The sequence below is a fragment of the Panthera tigris genome, chromosome B4 (assembly GCF_018350195.1).
Source record: "Panthera tigris isolate Pti1 chromosome B4, P.tigris_Pti1_mat1.1, whole genome shotgun sequence".
In the NCBI taxonomy this organism is placed as follows: domain Eukaryota; kingdom Metazoa; phylum Chordata; class Mammalia; order Carnivora; family Felidae; genus Panthera; species Panthera tigris.
Window position 1 is genome coordinate 88,892,218 of NC_056666.1, and position 18,014 is coordinate 88,910,231.

Consider the following 18,014-nt stretch of genomic DNA (forward strand, 5'->3'; position numbering starts at 1 on the left):
TTCTCTTTCCACTTCTCATAGCAAAGGATATTTTTTACAAATGAGCTAAATGAGGTTAACAATCTCACTAAATAGTATTGCAGTTTTTGTGGTTTTAAGCAGAATTTTCTTCAGTAGTAAAAAAAAAAAAAACAAAACAAATTTTAAGCAGAATTTTCTTCAGTAGTAAAAAAAAAAAAAAAAAAAACCAAGTACTTTCTAATACAGTTTCATGCCTCTGCTGTTGAATAAGTAACAAGCCCTCCACATTGAGGGCAATAACAGGAATTGAGATTTAAATATCTGGCTAGTTACAAGATACCTAACAAACTAGTTAGGACATCAAAAGACATTTAAAATCACGTTTTCTCTGTGTAGACAAATTTCTTTCCACAGGAGTTTAAGCTGCCTTATCTTCAAACCCTTAGTCACATAGTTGAAGTATCATAGATGTTTACCTTGGTATTGTATGGCTATGATTAAAAGCCTTTTAGTATTTGTTATTATAGTCTTTTGTGTTGTTTTTTTTTTTATGATCCCTTTTGGAAATTATTCATTTTTTATTAAATACCACAATCCAACAGATTAAAAAAATTTTTTTAAATGCTTATTTATATTTGAGAGAAAGAGAGATGGAGTGTGAGCAGGGGAGGGGCGGAGAGAAACAGAGACAGAATCCTCAGCAGGCATCAGGCTCTGAGCTGTCAGCAGAGCCTGAAGCAGGGCTCAAACCCACAAATTGAGAGGTCATGACCTGAGCCGAAGTCAGATGCTTAACAGATCAAACCACCCAGGTACCCTCTCCCAACACATTTTTTAAATGTGTAATTATTTTATTTTTTGGAGAAGTAAACCTAATGCATTGTTAGTAGTTTTAATATAAAGTTACGCTTTTATCAATAAAATTGAGTTCCATCAGTCATAGGCATATATTAAGCATCCAAATTCAGGCTTAATTTGATCCCCTTAAGCCATCCTGAGTAATGGAATTAATTAGGATAAAAAAGAAGGAATCTTAAAGTGAGTTCTAATAGTTCTGATGCTGGAAATGAGTAGTTGGGACACTAATTCAGTTTGATTGTAAGATAACTGTGTGCCAACCCCATTTCTTAGTTGTCTGGCTATAGTTCTGTTTTTCTACAGGGGCAGTAGCTGAAGTGCCTCTGTTGCCACTTAGAAGCAGCAATCTAGAGCATTAGAAAAAAGGTATGAAATAAAAGAAATAGGTGATAAAAGCTTTGACTTGTTCATCATTGCCACAAAATTTTATTTTAAAATGTTGGTAATGCATGGATTCAGAGTTAAAAGACTTCAGTTAAAAACTGAAAACTTTCAAGTTATTTTCACTTTTTTAATGGAATCGCTGTCTTTGGCTTAAAACTTACTAGTTAAAGAAACTGGTAGGTCAGTGATATACTGAATCCCCCCCGCCTTTTTTTTGGTAAGTGATACATTAGGTGGTAATGCAACGTACATGATTGACTTCCACCTTGTCCTTAAATGGGACAATAAATGTTCCTAAAGGAAACCCAACGTTTCATGGAATATTGTTAGACAACAACTGAACTAGATTCTTTGCAGCAGCCTGGGTTCTTCTGGTCTTAATTTTCAAAGAGAGCCATTATTTATACTTGTGGGAGCAGCCAGTGAGACCACATATGAAAACCCATTCCCTAATCCCTCACTGATACAATTATAATAAAAGAATATCACTTAAATATGGTAGCTTTTTGGCTTTTTTTTTAAACCTCTAACCTAAAGGAAAAATTTTACATCTTGATTGTGTGTATGTGTGTGTGTACAGACATATATGAATAAATACATTTTTTATTTAAAAAAATTTTTTTTAACATTTATTCATTTTTGAGAGACAGAGACAACATGCGTGGGGGATGGGCAGAGAGAGAGGGAGACATAGAATCTAAAGCAGGCTCCAGGCTCCGAGCTGTCAGCACAGAGCCCGATGTGGAGCTTGAACCCACGAGCTGCGAGACCGTGACCTGAGCCGAAGTCGGATTGTTTAACCGACTAAGCCACCCAGGTGCCCCAAGTAAATATATTTTTTACATGTGTATACTGTGTGTATGTATATATATGTGTACATATATACACATTTTATATGTATGTATATATATACATACACACAGTATACACATGTACACATATATACACACACATGTACTCATATATATAACTAAAACAATTTACGCAACCTAATATGTGCAGTGTACTGATATTCTGTCATTTTTTTTATTGCTGATCAAGAGCTATACAATTTATTTCATTACTATTGGAGCACAAACCATAGCTTTAAAAATATTTACTAATTAAAATTAGGTTCCTCTAATACGTAATGTTCTTTCTACGTCATTTCAAGGTTTATATCAGTCATTTCAAGGTTTATATCAGCTTTAAAATTATCTAGCACTGTTTTTGTGTTATTTTCTTGGCTGTTTGAGGTACTTTTCACAGCTCGCTAGGATTACTATTTGTCCATTGTCCTACGTGACATCTGTATCTGTCATTGATGCCATTTGAAACAGGCTACTGGAAGAGTGGCAGAAGTCCTTCCCATTTTCCCAGCAATCTAGTAAGGAGCACATGGACTTGGTGCTTCATCCATCTTGACTATATTTTTGAGCAAAGCCCTGAATTCCCAAGCAGAGAAATATGAAACATTTCCTAAAGCTTTTCAATTGTTAGTACTTCTCCAAAATTCATATCATGTAATTAGACTCATTTTGTAATCACCTCTTTAATAGCATATTTGCTATTAAATAGGAAAAATGCCCTTTATGTACCATTTTATAATTACATATACCTCAGGAACACAGCACTTGACAAAGCACTTGTGGTTTTTCTCTTAATGCTCCTAATTATTCACGGAGGTCTGCAGGGCATTTTTGTGTTGTCTTCTTTGCTGTAAGGAAACAGTATCTAACTAATAGAATTTGCTTTTTACATAACCTTTTTTCTAGGAATGATCACTAAGGTGCACATACTTAGAAGCCAGTATTTTAGCTTTTTTTTTTTTTTTTTTTTTTTTAGGTGGATTGATTTGTTTATGGTTTGCTACTCATAAAATATTTTAGTATCAGTAAGTCACTGAGATTGACCATTCCACATGTGTTTTCGGCTTTGTAATCTTGCAGGCCCTGGCCTATTTTGAGCAGTTAAAGATTTCCCCAGATGCCTGGCAAGTGTGTGCTGAAGCTCTGGCCCAAAGGACATACAGGTAATTAAAACAAAATTTGCATGACTTAGAGGAATTTAAATTTCTGTGAACCTGATAGGACTCTTAAATTTGCCTGTATTTGGAAAACGTTTCCATAAAAACATTTTATGGCTTGTGTTTTGGAAAACCAATCAGTGTAGAAATGAGAAAAATAGTAAACTAAAAATTTGGCCATTCCAGGATTGACTTTTCAGTAAGTCTGTCTTTTGCCGTATGCTTTTTGCACCCGATAGCAGATCCCAGCAGGAATACAGTGCAGTAAGAACTTCCTTATGATGGTTTTCTAAAAGGTTGGCAGAGGAGGTAGTCATAAATTGTATGTATCTTAAGTTTTTATTTTAATTTAAAGTATAAAAAAAATTTAGAGTGTATACACATTCACTTAGCAGCTTCTTTATATTAAATCAAGCTCTTTCCTTTATGTATATGCCACTACCATTCACTTCATCATTCTTACATTGATCACACCTATAATGCATCCTCTACAGTTTCCACTTTGGCTCTCCAGTGGATTGAAGAAGTTAGATGGTTTAGTTACTTAGCCCCACCTCTCCAAGTCTTCTAGTTATCTAGCCCACATCAAATATGCAGAAGGATTTTCCTTTTATAATCAAATTTTTTTAATTTTTCTTTTTGTTTGTTTATTCACTTAGAGACAGCACAAGTGGGGGACAGGTGGAGAGAGAGTCCCAAGCAGGCTGTCTGAACCATCAGCTCAAAGCCTGACCTGGGGCTCAGATTCACAAACAGTGAGATCATGACCTGAGCCAGTCAGTCACTTAACTGACTGAGCCAGCCAGGTGCCCCCTTTTTAAAAATTTTATTTTAGGGGTGCCTGAGTGGCTCAGTCAGTTGAGTGTCCCAGTTTTTTATTTTGGCTCAGGTTGTGATCCCAGGATTGGGGGATTGAGTCCTGTGTCGGGCTCTGTGCCGAATGTGGAGCCTGCTTCAGATTCATTTTCTTTCTTTCTCTCTCCCTCCCCCTCCCTCCCCCCCCTCCCCCCCCTTTCTCTCTCTCCCTCCCTCCCTCCCCCCCCCTTTCTCTCTCTCCCTCCCTCCCTCCCCCCCCTTTCTCTCTCTCCCTCCCTCCCTCTTCTCCTCTCCCCCCAATCCCCTGCTCCTCCCCCTGGCTTGGCATATGCTCTCTCTCTAAAATAAATTTTAAAAACTTAAAAAGGAAAAAAAAATTATTAAAAATTTTTATTTTAATTCCAGTTAATTAACATGCAGTGTTATATTGTTTCCAGGTGTACAATATAGTGATCACCCTGTGCTCATCATGACAAGTGCCCTCCTTAATCCCCATCACCTATTTAACCCATTCCCTATTTAACCCATTCCCTTAGCCACCTCGCCTCTGGTAATCATCAGTTTGTTCTCTATAATTAAAAGTCTTTTTCTTGGTTTATGTATCTCGCTTTTATTTTTTCCCCTTTGTTCATTTGTTTCTTAAATTCCGCATATGAGTGAAATCACAGAGTATTTCTCTTTCTGTGACTGACTTATTTCACTTAGCATTATATACACTAGCTTCATCCATGTCATTACAAACGGCAAGATTTCTTTCTTTTTTATGGCTGAATAATATTCCATTGTGTATCTATACCACCTTTTCTTTATGCATTCATCTCTCAGTGGACACTTGGGCTGCTTCCATGTCTTGGCTATTGCAAATAGTGCTGCTATAAACACAGGGGTGCATGTATCCCTTTGAATTAGTGTCCTAAGGTTTTTCCTTTTTGTAGTGTGACTTCCTGTGAAGTCTTTTTAAAGCGTTCAGCTTAATCTTTACAAAAATAGGAACTTTCATACTCATTTCATTAGTTTATATAATGGTTAACTAAGTTACTTAACTGAAAAAGACATACAATTGACATAGTAGGGCGTAGGGAAACCCAGCTGACTTAGGGTAAGCAGACAACTTGCTGGTGGCAGTAGATGCCCCTGGGTGTTAGTGATGGCTTCTAGCTGGCATAGTCGACGTGCTGTGGCTGTGAGTTGCCACCGTTGACGGTTGGAACCAAGTACTCCACGTTAGAGTTTATTTCGAGAACATCTATATGCCTTAGAGGATATAAGATCTGGCTTTTAAAAGGATTTCTGTAGTATATTTTCCAGTGGAAACCTAAGTCTTTTATAGTTCAGTTAAGGCTTCAGTGTCATCCATGGTAAGGATAGAAACCTTAAGTTCTCAGAAGAGGTGGTAATTAAACCTAACTTAATTAAAAGATTGTTTCAACTTCTTGTGTGTGAAATTATTTTGTTTAGTTAATTCATGTAGTCTAAATTAAGATACTGCCTATCCTTGTATTTACCAGTTAGCTTTAGATATGAAAAATTGTTCAATGATTAAGGCTGGCCCAGACAAACTACACTACATGAACAGATTGTTGTTATTGCTGGTATTTTTGGTTTTGCTTTGTTTATTTATTTATTTTGAGAGAGAGTTGAGAGCAGGGGTGGGACAGAGAGAGGGAGAGAGAATCCCAAGCAGGCTCCGCCCTGCCACCGCAGAGCCCTATGGGAGACTCGAACTCACGAACCGAACCGCAAGACCATTTGACCTGAGCTGAAACCCACTTGAACACTTAAATCGACTGAGCCACCTAGGCACCCCTGTTGTTCTCTAAACGGATTTTGTTAGAGATTGTAGTTGACTCACTGCAGCTCTGCATCACCCCTAGAGAGACCCTTGAGAGTAGAAAACTGGTAGATAACTGATTTTTGCTCCCTTCTTACAAGGGCAGTGTATCTCTGTAACTTGGTTTTCTGTATGAAATTTTGAGGCTGAACTACCAGTCCGAGTGACACTGCTCGTTTTGGATTTGGTGCAATGGAGCTGTCTAGGGTTGAATTTTAAGTATGATTTCAGTTACTAATCTCTGTTGGAATCAATCTCTGGGTATTTGACCATTTGTTATTCTACCCCTATTCTAGCCTTTCTGTTGTAAAGTGTAGGAGTTGTTACAGGAATCCAAACATCTAGAATTTAGGGGGAATCCCTTCTGTTCGCAAAGCGGTATACTTAAGCTGCATCTTAATTTTTGTCATCATTTTGCTTATCAGATTTAATGGAAATATTCATCATTGTATAATATTGAAGTTCTAAACAAATGGATATCTGTGTAACATATGAGATCAAGAGGTAGAAAGGAAGCCAAAGGTCTCCTTTGAGAAACTTTTCAGCTGTTTCACTAGTATTTTACTTTTGATTTGTTTTCTCTAAATTCTGTTCTAACCTGGTTTTCCTTTTTTCTTTTTCAGTGATGATCACATAAAGTTTTTCTGCTTTCAAGTACTGGAACATCAAGTTAAATACAAGTAAGGCTTTTCTCACTGTTTTGACTCTGAAATTTGTGAGGAGAGACCATTTTCTAAGTTAGTTTTTTTCTGGGAAAATCATAATATAAGCTGTAGGTTGAGAGTGCATAAGTCACATCCAGTTTATAGATGTGTTTTGATTTATTCCAAAGTGTTTTAAAAATACTGACTTCATTGGTTACAATAAAAAATCCAGACATTTCACACAACAAATTAGATTTCAAGCTTCTCTGGAAAAATCAGAAGATCTAGCAACAGCAAACCTGTTTTCTACATGATAACTCTGTTGGAGGTTAGTGGCAGTGTGGCCGTTTGCATTTAGAAACCTGCCTCAATTAAGCAGAAAACAGTGAATCACTGCTCAGAGGACCCTTGGTTTGCCTGTCGATTTATTTTGTAAGTCACAGACCTCAAAACATAGCCATATTTCCATTTGAAAAATTCCACAGCTCCCATTTTATTTTCACATGAGCTGAACCTTAAACTAAGATCAGTGGTTGATATACTACCTACCAGGCCCACCCGTCTTTTCTTTAAAGCCATGATGAGAAGCATTCTCAATTTATTTTAGGGAGTTTTAAGTAATTGAGTGTTACATAGATTTTCCCTTTCAAATATATGAGGCTGTTACTTTTTAAACCACAGACACCAAATACAGGCGTTACTATTTTTCTTCTCTATTTTGGACAGATACTCAGAACTAACTACAGTTCAGCAACAACTAATTAGGGAGACGCTCATCTCTTGGCTTCAAGCTCAGGTAAACTAGTAATTTTATTCCGTACCTCAAATTGCCAGATATTTAAATTTTTAGTTTTGTAAGAGTTTAAAATTTTACCTCAAAAATGTTGGACATTTATCCTCCATTTGATCCCATAGCTCTTTTAGAAAGTGCTGATTTCAAAGATCATGGGTATAAGAAAGCCTAGCAATGATTTAAAATTATATCAATAACTGAAACTGTCATGCTTTCCATGACACATTGTTGAAACTTGGTTTTAAAATAGTTTGTTGTTGTTTAACTACTTGACAGAAACAGATACTTGTTTACTTTTAAACATGAGCCCTCCTGGACAGCCTCTTTACAAAGGGGGGGGGGGGAATCTTAGAGTTTTTTGTTCATGTTGTGTTCTTTTTTGTTAATTTTAACTAATCTTAACATATAAAGTAGTAGTTATGTAGGTGGAATTTTTATTTTCCTTAAAGAGCAAACAGCTAGAAGAAAAGCAGTTAGTAAAAGGAGTAAGTAGTAAAACTCTACATGTGAAACTTTAAAAGTGTGAGAAAGAGAAGTAACCATCTTTGACTCTTTTCCACCTGGGTAATCACTTAAATACTTTGGTAATTTTTAAGCATATTTGTTGCATAGCTAATCTAGACTGTGTAGAGGTTTGGTGAGTTTTTGCCTATCGATGATAAATAGGAAAACAGTATGAGAGTTTCCAGTTTACATTTGATTTCAAGGACAATTTCTCTGTTTGTCAGATGCTGAATCCCCAACCAGAGAAGACCTTTATACGAAATAAAGCAGCCCAAGTCTTCGCCTTGCTTTTTGTTACAGAATATCTCACTAGATGGCCCAAGTTTTTTTTTGACATTCTCTCAGTAGTGGACCTAAATCCAAGGGGAGTAGATCTGTACCTCCGAATCCTCATGGCAATTGATTCCGAGTTGGTGGATCGTGATGTGGTGCATACATCAGAGGCAAGTAACTTCCCATTAATTGTTAGTTGATTTTTTTTAAGTTTATCCATTTTGAAAGAGAGAGCATGCGTGAGAGAATCCAGTTCATGAGCGCAAGAGGGGCAGACAGGGAGAGAGAAAGAATCCCATGCAGGCTCTGTGCTGAGCCCAATGCAGGGCTCAGTCCCAAGACCGTGAGATCGTGACCTGAGCTGAAATCAAGAGTTGCATGCTCAACCAACTGAGCCACCCAAGTGCCTGTAATTGTTAGTTTTTAATGAAGATTTTGTAGGAGGTGATGGGAACATAATAAAAAAAGAGTGGGATGTCTCTTTTATTCAGAGACACATTTTCTTTTTTTTTTTAATTAAAAAAAATATTTTTTTTTAATGTTTATTTTTGAGACAGAGTGCAAGCAGGGGAAGGGCAGAGAGAGAGGGAGACACAGAATCTGAACTGGGCTCCAGGCTCTGAGCTGTCAGTACAGAACCTGACATGGGGCTCAAACCCATGGACTGTAAGATCATGACCTGAGCTGAAGTCAGATGCTTAACACACTGAGCCACCCAGGCATCCCTGGAGACACGTTTTCTTTTCTTTTTCTTTCTTCTTTTTTTTTTTTTTTTTTGTTATTTATTTTAGTAATTTCTACATTCAACATGGGGCTCAAACATCCCCAAGATCAAGAGTTGTATGCTCTTCAACTGAGCCAGCCAGGTATCCCCAAATTTTTGCAATGATTATAAATTCACCCATTTTTAATTTTGTTCTACAAAGGAACTTGAACTGGCTTTTTTCCCCCAAGTGTATGTTGAAATTAGAGTATTACTTTAGAGGTTTTTTTTTTTGTTTTTTGTTTTTTTGGTGGTTTTTGGGTTTTTTTGTTCATTTGTTTTGTAATGAGGCAAGTACTTTCTCCAATGAACTACACAAATTGGTTCTCTTAGGAATTTTTGAAGCAGTGCAGTCTGTATTTACTCCTGCTATATAGTTAGTGAGGTATCGTTGCTTATCAATCTGTGCCCTTTCTTCTGTATTCTCAATTACACAGCCCATCACCTTAGTCTTTATTTCTTCATTATCTGATATAACTTTTCTCCTTATTCTTTCACTTTTTTTTAATGGTTTATTTATTTTGAGAGCACGTGGGCAGGGAAGGGCAGAGAGAGAAGAGAGAATCCAAGCAGGCTCTGTGATGTCAGTGCAGAGCTTGACACAGGTCTTGATCTCACAAAAAAACAGCAACATCATGACCTGAGCCAAAATCAAGAGTAAGATGCTTAACTGATTGAGTTACCCAGGCACCACACTTTCTCCTTATTCTTTTTTTTTTTTTTTTTTTAATGTTTATTTATTTTTGAGAGAGAGAAACACAGAATCTGAAGCAGTCCAGGCTCTGAGCTCTTAGCACAGAGCTAACATGGGGCTTGAACCCATGAACTGTGAGATCGCTACCTGAGCCAATGTTGGACACTTAACTGACTGAGCCACCCAGGCACCCTTCACCTTCTTAAAGGACACAATAGAAATTGCTTGATTCAGGAGTATCTGGGTGGATCAGTTAAGTGTCCGACTTTGGCTCAGGTCATTATCTCACGGTTTGTGAGTTCGAGCCCCATATTGGGCTCTGCACTATAGTGGTCCCTCTCTCTCTGCCCCTATCTCAAAAATAAATAAACATTAAAAAAAATTGCTTGATTCAAATGTATAAAATAAAGTCATATGTCAGAAATACTTAAAACTGTAAAGGTTATTATTATGCATTTAAATTATTACCATTCCTGCAGAATGTATAAAGATGTTGATTCACTATGTTGTATACCTGAAACTGCTGTAATATTGTAAGTCAACTATACTCAAAAAAATTTTAATTAAGAACAAATTTCCACTCTCTTACATAGGTTAAATAATCATGTTTGTATAATATTGATAAGTACCTTTTATCATACGCTTTAGATTTCTAAGTAATGCTTATTTATAGTTGGGTTTTTTTTATTAAAAAAAATTGTTTTTAATGTTTATTTGTGAGAGAGAGAGAGAGAGAGAGAGAGAGAGAGAGAGAGAGAGAGAGAGAAACAGAACATGAGCAGGGGAGGGGCAGAGAGAGGGAGTCACAGAATCCAAAGGAGGCTCTAGGCCCTGAGCTGTCAGCACAGAGCCCAATGCAGGGCTCGAACTCACAAGCCATGAGATCATGACCTGAGCCAAAGTTGATTTAACTGACTGAGCCACCCTGGCGCCCCTATGGTTTATGTCTAATAAGAAATCTGGCGCTGTGGAATGCAACAGAAAAAGGAAATTAAAAGAATCACAGGATATGATTTTAGAGTTGAGAAATAGAAAATAGTGGCAGGGAATGTGTTAACAAGTCTGGAGGTTTAGTAGTGAGGAAATTTGTGTAACTATTCAGATGTCAAAAATTATTTTGTGTGGTAATCTACTCGATGCATAAGGTGTTTTATTTTGTTTTTTAGGAGGCTCGTAGGAATACTCTAATAAAAGATACCATGAGGGAGCAGTGCATTCCAAACTTAGTGGAATCATGGTACCAAATCTTACAAAATTATCAGTATACTAATTCAGAAGTGACATGTCAGTGCCTTGAGGTAGTTGGGGCTTACGTCTCTTGGATAGACTTATCCCTTATAGCCAATGATAGGTAAGTATACATATATTATCAGGATTTAAGTCTACAAAATACAGTGTGTAAAACTCATGTGTTTGAAAATGTTGTAACAGTTTTATTTTGCTGTTGCCAGGTTTATAAATATGCTGCTAGGTCATATGTCAATAGAAGTTCTACGGGAAGAAGCATGTGACTGTTTATTTGAAATTGTAAATAAAGGAATGGATCCTGTTGATAAAATGAAACTAGTAGAATCTTTGTGTCAAGTATTACAGTCTGCTGGGTTTTTCAGCATTGACCAGGTCGGTAAATTTACGTATTAAGTTTTCAAAATTGTTAGAACAAAGTAGGACAGGTATTAATTTAAATACGCTTTCTTTTTTCCTTTTTTCCCCAATGTTGTAAACTCTCCTTGAGATTGTAAATAAGGAAACACTGTATTCAGAAAGCCATAATGTTCGCTGTAGCATTTGCCTTGGACAGTAAATTATATTGTTATGTTCAATAATTACATATATAATAATACTTATTATGACATATATATAATATATATACTATAATGTATACATAATAATATATATATAATACATATATAATATACACACTTATATATCTATAATATATATGTGTGTGTGTGTATATATATATATATATATATATATATATATATATATATATATATACATACTTATACCAGTTCTTAAAGTTGAAGACCTGGGATGGTACCTGCAGTTGTGCATTTTTAACAAACTCCCAGTTGAATCTGATACCATTGGTCTGTCCTTTAAATAGCAAGGAATATCCTATATAAATGGCAGTGTGTTTTGACCAAAACTATACCCCATTATAAATGTTATATTTTCACCATACTTTTGATTGTTATTCATTTGAGCTATGTACGTTGTAGCCCCAACAGAGTGAGGGCTCTGAGTGTGGTAAATAAGTAATTTAGAAACAGAATATGGAGGGGTTTTGTTTTTAAGATTTTTTTTTATGTTTATTTTTGAAAGAGTGCAAGTGGGGGAGGGGCAGAGAAAGGGAGGCAGAGGAAACAAAGCAGGCTCTGTGCTGACAGCAGAGAGCCCAATGTGGGGCTCAAACTCACAAACCGTGAGATCCCGACCTGAGCTGAAGTTGGATGCTCGACTGACTGACCCAGCCAGGCGCCCCATGAAGGTTTCTCTTTTGCCTGTGACAGTGATAAAAAATTACTAAGGAATCTTTGAATTGCTGGTATGTCAGTAGTACAGCTCTACCGTTATCCTTGCCGACAGAAGAATAGTAGTGTTTTCTTACATTGCTAACAATTGTCTTATTTAGTCTGCGGTAAAAGACCTAAAATGATGAAACTAAAATCTCTAAAGAATCATCGTAAGAATAATTAATGAAAATAATGTGAAGTTTAAGTTCTGACTCTTAACACTGGTATGACCTTAGGCAGGTGGTTATAATGGCAGTTCTATCTTTCTGTAGCATAGTTGAGGCTCACATAGTTTCAGAAAGGACTGTTACAGATTGTTATACTGTAGTGTGACATTAACTGTTATAGCATATTTACTAAATCAAACAATTTAGACAGAAGGTTTTGAAACCACAGATCTCTTTTTTTAAGCTTTTATAACGTTGGCAGTAGAAGCACACAACCGTTGGAAAGAATTGCTTGGAAGAGTACCAATGGCCAATAATAGTAGAAGAATTCAATGAGTTTCCAGTCCAGGTAGTAGAATAGTTAAATTTCTGTTAAGTTTAAAATCAAGTTGTAGAATTGTCACTTGACTCATACTAAAGTTGATAGAGTTTTTCTTCTTACTCTTAGGTGGGAGGTTTTAAATTGAGGTCTCTTTTGATTGCTTGTAGGAAGAAGATGTTGACTTCCTGGCCAGATTTTCTAAACTGGTAAATGGAATGGGACAGTCCTTGATAGTTAGTTGGACTAAATTAATTAAGAATGGGGATATCAAGAATGCTCAAGAGGCACTACAAGCTATTGAAACAAAAGTGGCCCTGATGCTGCAGCTACTAATTCATGAAGATGATGACATCTCTTCTAATATTATTGGATTTTGTTATGATTATCTTCATATTTTGAAACAGGTAAGTCCTTGTTTTAATCTTTTTGTCCAGTACATAATATAGAAGAGCCACAGAGAATTGAAAAATATAGGAAAAAAGAAAATACCTGTCATTCTACTAGCTAGCTACATTTACTGTTAAATATTAATGTCTTTCCGTCTTCTTTTTTTTCCAACTTCTTAGCCAGAAAACGAGAATGGCCAGAATCTAAAATTTGCTAGATTTTAACAAGCTCCAGAATTAGCTGTAGGTTTACGTTATTTTTTCATTTTGAATCTGTGTATGTTTGTTTTGGCTCCATGCCAAGCGTGGAGCCCAACTCAGGGCTTGAACTCAAGAACCTGAGATCAAAACCCGAGCTGAGCTAAGAGTCGGATACTTTAATCGACTGAGCCACCCAGGTGCCCCTGTGCTTGGTTTTAAATATAGTAGAAATTTTGTTAAACATCATTCATTATTTTAACTAAATATACGTTACTTATAAATAATTTTTTACAATTAAAAATCTCTCCTTACAGAGTTGTTTCCAATAAGGACTTAAAATGTAGACAGTAATAGTCTCCATGTTAGGGCTTGTAGCCATTTATTTATTTTTGTTCATTTTTTTCTTTTAATATTTATTTTTGAGAGAGAGAAAGCATGCATGCAAGCATGGGGAGGGGCAGAGAGAGAGGGAGTCAGAATCTGAAGCAGGCTCCAGGCTCTGACAGACAGCACAGGGCCCAATGTGGGACTCAAACTCACAAACTGTGCCATCGTGACCAGAGTGGAAGTTGGAGGCTTAACCAACTGAGCCACCCAGGTGCCCCTGTTTATTTTTGAGAGACAGAGAGTAGAGGAGGGGTAGAGAGAGGGAGAGAATCCCAAGCAGGCTCCGTGCTGTCAGCACAGAGCCCTACAACATGGGGCTTGATCCCACAAACCATGAGTTTATGGCCTGAGCTGAAATCAAGAGTTAGACGCCCAACCTACTGGGCCACCCAGGTGCCCTGAGAAGTTGCTGATTTTTTTGTTGTTGTTGTTTTAAAGGGTTTTTTAATTTTATTTATTTTGAGAGAGCACAAGCAGGGGGAGGGGTAGAGAGAGAGGGAGAGAGAGAATCCCAAGCAGCTTCCACACTATCAGTGGGCTTGAACTCACGAACCGAACTGTGAGATCATGACCTGAGCTGAAATCAAGAGTCGAACACTTAACTAACTGAGCCACCCAGCTCCTCAAGAAGTTAGTAATTTTTAAAAGGCTGCAGGCCCTAGGGTGCCTAGTGGCTCAGTGATTAAGCATACAACTCTTTATTTTGGTTCAGGATGTGATCTCATGGTTCCTGAGATCGAGCCCCACATCTCTGCACTAACAATGCAGAGCCTGCTTGGGATTCTCTCTCTGCCCCTCTCTCTCTCTCTCTCTCTCACTCTAAATAAATAAGTAAATTTTTTTTTTTTTAATCACACAGCAGGGCAGATTTATTAAAAACAAATTAATAACTTCTCATTATGTAATTAGATGAGAAAACCGTTGCTATTTTATTTACATTTGATTAGTTGAATCAAGTCCAGCTTAAAATGATTTTTTTCCAAACTGAGTTTAGCTTCTGTATTATTGTTGAAAACATAACAGATGTCTGCATACATACCTTAAGAAATTTTAGGTAACGGAAAGACGTGAAGAAAGTTAAAATGACTATTGGTAATTCCACTGTATGTCTCTTAATGGATTTCTAGCATTTTTTTTTTTTTTTTGCCTTGTTTGAAAATAAGGGAAGACCATACTTTACTGTCCTGTAAACTTCTTTGCTGAATACATTATAAATAATCCTTAGAGTTGAAATTCATCTATGTGTCAAGTTATTTACTAGAAATGGACTTGCTAGATCTTAGGTTAGGTGCATTTTAAATGCAGAAAGGTACTACCAAACTGCCCTCCACAAAAGTTGTGTGCATGTTTTAAAAGGTCTTAATTGATGAAAAAAACATTTTGATGAGTACGACTTTAGGAAACCTAATAAATTATTGCTTGCTTTTTTTTTTAAACAGCTTACAGTGCTCTCGGATCAGCAAAAAGCTAATGTAGAGGTAATTGACTTATTTTTGCTTCTTATAAAGTGATACCAGAATTTGTGACTGCAGTCTGTCTTGAAATATAACAACTTCAAAATATGTCAAAGGAAACTGACCCAAGATATTTATTCTTAATTTTAGGCAATCATGTTGGCCGTTATGAAAAAACTGACTTACGATGAAGAATATAACTTTGAAAATGAGGTAAGAATTTTCATTGGGAAGAAATCAGTTTTATTCGCTTACCTCAAATTAACATTTTCAGTTTTGCTTAGAGTTCTTTAAATAAAACAAACATTTTAACACTCTTGCTTATATTGACCTCCACCTTAGGTGAAATTAATAGAAGCCTCATAATCCTTCATAATACCCTCAAAAAATGCCTGTTTGGTATTTTATCCCTTTTTAAAACACTTATTGTAGCACTGAATTTCGTAAAATATTGACAATACAATTGCTGATCATATCTCACTTTGTATTTAATAGAAGTGATGAGTTGAGACCTTGTCAGTGGACCTCAGATCATAAGTGTCTATGGGAAAGTGGGAATGAAGCACTTAACTCTCTGGACTTCTTGTAGCTACAAGTCTTGTCCAGGGTTGCCAGTGAGTTATTTTACACACAAGGATCGTCAAGTACTTTCTATCAACTCAAGCGTGGTTTATACTATTTTGCAATGTGCTAAGTGTTCAATTCCCCATCTGAGGCTTTCAAAAACTTTGGACTATAAAAAGGTAATGGTGATGATAATGAACAAATTGCACACTTTAGTACAAAACTTGTTATATACAATATCTTTATAAGATATTACAAGATACAAGGAGTATGAATAAGGTGGTGAACCTTTTGTGAAGCCCATTGTGAATCCATTCTGCCTCTAGGTTCTTGTCCTTAACCTCCTCCCTATACTGTTTCTGGCTCTAGGCTTTTGAGGGCTAGGGCTGTGTTCAGAAATGTTTGTTGTGAGCAGGGGAGGAAAGGCTACTAAACGTAGTAATTTTTCCTACATAAATAAATATTAACGAAAAAAGTACATATTAAATTTACAAATGCAGAAAACTGTATGAGAATGAACCATTTACATGAATTTTAAGGTCTTTTAAGTTTTAAAACGAGAATTTAAAAATCTGTCTTAGGGTGAAGATGAAGCCATGTTTGTAGAATACAGAAAACAACTGAAGTTGTTGTTGGACAGGCTTGCTCAAGTTTCACCGGAGCTACTGCTGGCTTCTGTTCGCAGAGTTTTTAGTTCTACACTGCAGTAAGTGTGTGCCTGTTTTTGTAAGTGGTCTCCCTCTTCCCTTTTCTCCGTGATGATGGTCTACAGTGCATGATTCGTGTAATTTATTAATCTTTGTTATTTACCAAGGTCTTATGTTGTATCTGAAGCAATGCATTTGACTCCAATTATCTTTTTTTTAATCCCTGTATAGGTAACCTGCAGTGTTATATGAGTTTCAGGTGTACATTATAGTGATTCAGCTTTACACATTACTCGGTGCTCCTCACCATAAGTGCACTCTTAATCCCTTTCACCTATTTCATCCCCTCCCCCTCCCCCCTCTGGTAACCATCAGTTTATTCTCTAGTTCTCTTTTGTTTTTTGGTTTGTCTTTCTCTCTTTTTATCTCTTTTTCCTGTGTCTGTTTTGTTTCTTAAATTCAACATACGAGTGAAGTCATTGGGCATTTGTCTTTCTCTGGCTTATTTCACTTAGCATTATCCTCTCTAGCTCCGTCCGTGTCGTTGTTGTCTCCATTTATGATGATCCTTGTGGGGAAAACACTGCTTTTGGAACATAAACAGTGAAATGTATCACGAGTCATCTCTAATTTTGTGATGTAATTTTGTTGCCTGTTAAAATTAACCATTACTATGATTTCTTAATAACTAAAGAGGCTTTTGTTGGTGTTCTATAGAATGTTTATATGCAGATGTCATGTACATGTTCTCTCTTGGTAGGAATTGGCAGACTACACGTTTTATGGAGGTTGAAGTAGCAATAAGACTGCTGTATATGTTGGCAGAAGCTCTTCCAGTATCTCATGGTGCTCACTTCTCAGGTGATGTTTCAAAAGCTAGTGCTTTGCAGGATATGATGCGAACTGTAAGTATACTACAGATCATTTATTTTGAACATAATTTTCTGTTTTCACTGCAAGCTAATGGGAGTTCCTTAACTAGCATCTGTTAATACTGGGGTATTTTGATGTTACAATGAATTAAGGACAGATGTCTTAACTTTTTTCTGCTCCAGTTGGTAACATCAGGAGTTAGTTCCTATCAGCATACATCTGTGACATTGGAGTTCTTCGAAACTGTTGTTAGATATGAAAAGTTTTTCACAGTTGAACCTCAGCACATTCCATGTGTCCTAGTAAGTATATATTTTATCCTCAGTTTCTGGGTTTTTTTCCAGGTATTTCTGCTAATGAGCAGATAGTAGTCTATTTGTATACATTTTCTTGGAGCCAGAAGCTCTCAGAAACTCTTGAATACACTGAAACCGACCCCTCCTCTATTTCTTTAAAATAGACAGTTTCTGGCTTAATCAGTCATCTAAAACAAGTCCTCCAGGGCCTATTGGTGTCCTTAAGAATTATTTGTTAAATATACCAGGTTCCTGCCTTCTGGGAGCTAAGAAGTAAAATTTGATGGGAACAAACATGTATTGTGACAATAACAATAAAAGCCGTAAGTAAGTGCAGAAGTAGTGAAAGTGTCTCCGTTTCCTTAGATGGCCTTCTTAGATCATAGGGGTCTGCGGCATTCTAGTGCCAAAGTGCGGAGCCGAGCTGCTTACCTGTTTTCCAGATTTGTCAAGTCTCTAAAGTAAGTACGAAATATCAGCTGTTATGTGTCCTTTTTAAGATTATTAAATACGACCTATAAATTATTTTCTAAAAACCTAGTGTAGATTTGGTTCTTTTTTGTTCTAAGGCTTTTTTTTTAATGAAATGTTCTTTTTTGGTATCATAATGACTTCATTTACTATTCATTAGCCCCAGGTACTTTGCAAGTAAAGCATACCTTTATATAGAAC

The 18,014-nt window shown here is 36.5% G+C and overlaps 1 protein-coding gene across 3 annotated transcripts in view; it reads left to right on the forward strand.

Moving 5' to 3' along the window:
* XPOT (exportin for tRNA) overlaps nucleotides 1-18,014 on the forward strand; it is a 36,902-nt gene that overhangs the window by 4,257 nt on the left and 14,631 nt on the right. For all 3 annotated transcript variants that reach the window (XM_042992673.1, XM_042992672.1, XM_042992674.1), the window contains 13 exons: nucleotides 3,132-3,214; nucleotides 6,479-6,535; nucleotides 7,226-7,295; nucleotides 8,021-8,239; nucleotides 10,693-10,877; nucleotides 10,978-11,146; nucleotides 12,702-12,938; nucleotides 14,948-14,986; nucleotides 15,113-15,175; nucleotides 16,108-16,232; nucleotides 16,934-17,078; nucleotides 17,229-17,348; nucleotides 17,709-17,803. In XM_042992673.1, the coding sequence (XP_042848607.1) occupies nucleotides 3,132-3,214; nucleotides 6,479-6,535; nucleotides 7,226-7,295; nucleotides 8,021-8,239; nucleotides 10,693-10,877; nucleotides 10,978-11,146; nucleotides 12,702-12,938; nucleotides 14,948-14,986; nucleotides 15,113-15,175; nucleotides 16,108-16,232; nucleotides 16,934-17,078; nucleotides 17,229-17,348; nucleotides 17,709-17,803 (1,607 nt within the window). The remainder of the gene's footprint in view (nucleotides 1-3,131; nucleotides 3,215-6,478; nucleotides 6,536-7,225; nucleotides 7,296-8,020; nucleotides 8,240-10,692; nucleotides 10,878-10,977; nucleotides 11,147-12,701; nucleotides 12,939-14,947; nucleotides 14,987-15,112; nucleotides 15,176-16,107; nucleotides 16,233-16,933; nucleotides 17,079-17,228; nucleotides 17,349-17,708; nucleotides 17,804-18,014) is intronic.